The sequence below is a fragment of the Oncorhynchus mykiss genome, chromosome 14 (genome assembly GCF_013265735.2).
Source record: "Oncorhynchus mykiss isolate Arlee chromosome 14, USDA_OmykA_1.1, whole genome shotgun sequence".
Taxonomy (NCBI): Eukaryota; Metazoa; Chordata; class Actinopteri; order Salmoniformes; family Salmonidae; genus Oncorhynchus; species Oncorhynchus mykiss.
This window is the reverse complement of record NC_048578.1, coordinates 23,955,362-23,959,984: the sequence shown is the minus strand read 5'-3', so window position 1 is coordinate 23,959,984 and position 4,623 is coordinate 23,955,362. Positions and strand designations below refer to the sequence as shown.

Below are 4,623 nucleotides of genomic sequence, written 5' to 3'. Positions count from 1 at the left end.
CCGAGTAGCAGAAGGGTCCAAGTCCAATTGTCAAATTAGGTATAGTGGCTGGATCTATACAGCTAACAGTCCAATATGCTCTAAACGACTAGCGGGCCACGGCTAGCAGCTAGCGGGCCGCGGCTAGCGGATGGACATTCAGGGGATGTCGCGATGTAGAGACCAGTTGAGTACCCCCTCGAGCAGATTACGTCGTAGTCCAGTCATGAGGAATCGGTGGGGTTCCGTGCCCCGTACTGGCAATAGAAGGGGTCCAGGTATTGTAGTCCAGGAGTAGCTGCTGGGCCTCTTTAGCTAGCCCGGGAGAGAGGGCCTAGCATGGGCTAGCTCCAGGCTAATTGGTGCTTGCTGCGATGATCCAGGTGAAAATGTCTAGAGCTTGCGGTAGGAATCCGGGGATATGGAGAGAAAATAGGTCCGGTATACTCTGGTTTGTGTCGCGTTGTACAAACTGGAGAGAGCTTTCCGAGCTAATGGTTAGCTGATGACCTCTAGCAGTGGTTAGCTGACTACTAGCTAGTAGCTAGTGAGCTGGCTAGCTTCTGTTGGGGGATCCTTGATTTGAGGTTAATAAAAATACTTTAAAACAGGTCCGCACCACATTGGGTGAGGCAGGTTGCAGGAGAGTGTTTTGAAGTTGAGATTTAGAAAAAAATATAAAAAGATATGCGAAGAAAAAGATATAAAAAGGTATATACATGGGTCACGACAAGAAGAAGGACAAAAGATGTCTGACTGCTAAGCCATCTTGCATTTTTGATTTATTATTGACATAAATCAAGTTGTTTTATAGGCTTGTGTGACACTGTGACATATTTAAACATGGAAAATGTTTCAACACTGGATTTATCTGAATCATAATTTCTCAAAGTGTACTCTAGTTGATAAACTAATACTATGTTTTTCCAGCTTGAAGTGTTGTTCACCTGTACCTGTAGCTCACGGTCACATTTTGACAAGAAATTAAACTTCATGACTTTGCTGCCCTACCTTCACCTGAAATATATGTCAGAAAGTCATCAGAAAGATATGATGCCTACTTACTCATCATCACATCCATAAACGCTATCTGTAATTTACCATAAAATTGCCGGAAGACTGAGTCAGAGAGGGGGAGTGGTCTCCACTGCGTAATGTGGGTGCGTGAGCCTACGTTATCCAGCCATAACTCGGAATACGAGGAACCACACAAGCCCGCAACACTCGCAGAAGAGGGACGTGCAAACAAAGTTGAGTAACGACAATTTAAGCTGCAGCAATATTTTCACGTTCTAATGTATCTGGAATAGATTTTCGAACTGGTGGATCCCTGACTTCATTTTTCAAGGACTCTCCCTCACCAAGAACATTGAAAAGGAGTGCTCAATGAACTTTAGTTCGACAAATACAAAGGTAAGATTTCAATTGCATTCCAATGGTAGAACTGATTGCTAAAACTCGGACGAGGAATGCATGCACACGTTTGTTTCGTAGGGATTTGAATGTTGGCTAAAAAAACGTCTACAAACATTTCATATCCGACAGTAAATGTTTGAAATGTGCACCCTGGCTGTCGTATATAGAGTCTAAGTTATAGTTTATTATTGCCTACTTTACAATATTTTTACTCCGTTTATTTTCCTCTGCAGGCTATTGCACTTGAATTCTTATTTTTACAGACACGTCTTTTCAACAACAATAAAATGAAGTATTCCATTGACACCCCGTTTTCAATCTGAAGTACCCGATGATATATCACAATCTCAGGTTCAATTCCCCTTATTGATGTCTTGAGAGTCTGAATAGTGATTTGCATCTGTAGAGACAGTGGTGCAATGCCATAGGGTTAAATAGAGATTGGGAGAAACCTATTGATTTCTGTTGAACAAATCAGAGTAATATTGCAATTAACTATCATGCTTATTACACTACCTTGGTAATTTTACAGAATGATTTAATCATGCAATACAATCGTTTTTTATTTATTAACACTCTGGAAAGATGTGTACACTGTGATGAGAGTGACAGTTAGATGAGTTATGTAGTCTACACATGACAACTATTCAACTTAAGCTCTCTGCACACTAGAGAATGTACACTTGCAACTAGCCTAATAGATTCATTTGAGCTAATGTAAACATCCATGTCTTTATTTCTGGCATTTGGCATACAATGTATTTGTATATATTAAGCCTAGGGGAAATGTATGTATGTATTTATATATTTATTTACTTACTTACTTATCAGCTGCAGTGTCAAGTGTCATCTAATGATGCCTCTGTTCTTTTGTCCTAGCAGTGTTGCTGTGATCGACAGAGAGGAGGCACCATTGTTCTTTCTCAAGTGGACCGTCGTCCTCAGTCAGCTGCTCTTTCAATGTTGGATACCGTTGTGCTCCTTTAGCCAGGCTGAAATCTACCAGGTTGAGGACCTCCCTCATGGCGGCCTTTTTCTTCGGGCTGCTTCTCTTCGCGATGCAGCCCCCCCCTATCCCCTCCAGGCCCGCGGAGAGGGGTGACCGGGGACCCCCTCCGTCCCCCACCGCCTCTTCCCCACTGGCCCTCAATGACACCGGGGCCACCGGCCACCCCAACGGGACCTTCAAGCAGTTGCCTCACATCATCATCATCGGCGTGAGGAAGGGCGGCACACGGGCGCTCATCGAGATGCTCAGCCTGCACAGCGCGGTAGCAGCGGCCGAGAACGAGGTGCATTTTTTTGACTGGGAGAGTCACTTCCAGAAGGGCATACCCTGGTATCTCAGCCAGATGCCCTTCGCCCTCCCTGACCAGCTGACTGTGGAGAAAACCCCTGCCTACTTCACCTCCAGCAAGGTGCCTGAACGCATCCACGACATGAACCCAGGCATCAAGCTGCTGCTCATTCTCCGGGACCCAACCGAGCGGGTTCTGTCGGACTACACCCAGGTCTTCTACAACCGTCTTCAGAAGCACAAGCGCTACCAGCCCATCGAGTCATTGCTTGTGAAGGACGGAGAGATCAACCTAGGATACAAAGCTCTCAACCGTAGCCTGTATCACCTGCACCTTCAGAACTGGCTGCGTTACTTCCCCCTAGAGAGCATCCATGTTGTGGACGGGGATAAGCTGATCAGGGACCCCTTCCCGGAGATGAAGAGAGTGGAGAGGTTCCTGAATCTAGAACCGCAGATAAACGCATCTAACTTCTACTTTAACAAGACTAAAGGCTTCTACTGCCTGAGGGACCACGGGCGAGAGCGTTGTTTACATGACTCTAAGGGCAGGGCGCACCCTCACGTGGCTCCCGCCATCCTCCACAAACTCTACCGATTCTTTCATGAACCCAATAGGAAGTTCTTTGAGCTTGTGGGCCGAACATTCAACTGGAACTGAGTTGTTATTCAGGCCAGTATTAACCACAGTTCTGATTCTCATGTTAAAGAGCTGATCCTGAAGCTGTACAGAGTATAAAAGGGAGATTTAAGCTAGATATATATTTGTATTATTTGAAACGTGTGGCAGCGTTCTGACCAGCAACTATCAAGACAGACTTGGCACATCTGTTTTTTTTGTCTATCGTCATTCATTGCAAGTCAATACAAGTTTATTTAGTCTTGTTTTGGCTTCATCGATAACCTGGTGTCCTCACCTCTCTGTGTAGTGCATGGCAGACACATGCATTATTATTTAATTCTAAATCACTTCAAAGCAATGGAGTGATCAATGATAAGGGCATTCAAAGGTCGATTTAAGTTAACGTGTCACATGCCATTTTTAAGGATTGCATGTCTGCAACAACTCTTTTGAGCATCAATCTGAAGAACAGTATGCCTGTATTTCCATTGATGTGCTGTCATCAGTAGCACACATGTTATTTTTGCTAACAGTCATTATTCAGTGTTCTGAAGGGTCTATATGCTGCTACGCTATTATTATTATTTGTATTTTTTTTCAGGCACATTCATACTGAATAGATACATAGTTTAAGAAGCCATTGAGTAACAAAGGGTCGAATACGTATTATGGTCATTGCTATGTCCACATGTACTACAGTATACTGTAAATAATATTATAATAGATTTTTTTTCTATAGTGAAGGATTAACACAATAATAAAGATGTATTTTGCTATAATATGTTTTTGGTCTATCTCTGTATGTACACCTCATATTTCATCCCACAACGTTATTTAATTTTCAGGATATGAAGGGGGAAAAAAGCTTTACAGACTGCTAATGTACACATTCGGAGTCCGGTATGGGATGTTTCGTCATTTGTATTTATTATGGTTAAAGGAGATGAGCATGATGCCTAGATGAGATCTTTCCAATGATTTATAGCACTCCATTCCTATGGAGGACTGTTCCTACTGGGGAGAGCCAATATGGCTGACCGGTGGCTTCAAAGCCTCTCAATAATACAAATGTACATAGCATCAGAAATACAGGGTTTATATACTACATTGGATCTTTAACAAACATTTCAGTCTTGAAATGCCTGCTTGGCTACCCTGCATATGTCTAAGCCAGTGTAGACAGAAGCCCTCTAACAGCTGTGGGAGACACTTCTGCTTTGTTAGTAGTGGGTGCTGAGGACCGAATAGTGGGTGCTGAGGACAGATGCTAGTTGGTTGCTTCTTGCATTCATGTGAGATATCATGGTGA

General features: G+C 43.3%; 1 protein-coding gene across 2 annotated transcripts; it reads left to right on the top strand.

The window, feature by feature from the left end:
* Nucleotides 1-1,119: 1,119 nt before the first annotated feature.
* On the top strand, nucleotides 1,120-4,095 carry hs3st1 (heparan sulfate (glucosamine) 3-O-sulfotransferase 1). Of its 2 annotated transcripts, none has more exons than XM_021561557.2 (2): nucleotides 1,120-1,392; nucleotides 2,275-4,095. In XM_021561557.2, the coding sequence occupies exon 2, from the start codon at nucleotides 2,418-2,420 to the stop codon at nucleotides 3,351-3,353; it is 936 nt and encodes a 311-aa protein (XP_021417232.1). In that variant the 5' UTR covers nucleotides 1,120-1,392; nucleotides 2,275-2,417; the 3' UTR covers nucleotides 3,354-4,095. The 2 variants fall into 2 exon arrangements, with proteins under 2 accessions (XP_021417232.1, XP_021417231.1); XM_021561556.2 differs by having other exon boundaries at nucleotides 1,144-1,392; nucleotides 2,278-4,095.
* The last annotated feature ends 528 nt before the right edge of the window (nucleotides 4,096-4,623 follow it).

What these genes read in the sequence shown, in the direction of transcription:
- hs3st1 (XM_021561557.2), top strand. Translation starts at nt 2,418, where the DNA reads ATGGCGGCCTTTTTCTTCGGGCTGCTTCTCTTCGCGATGCAGCCCCCC.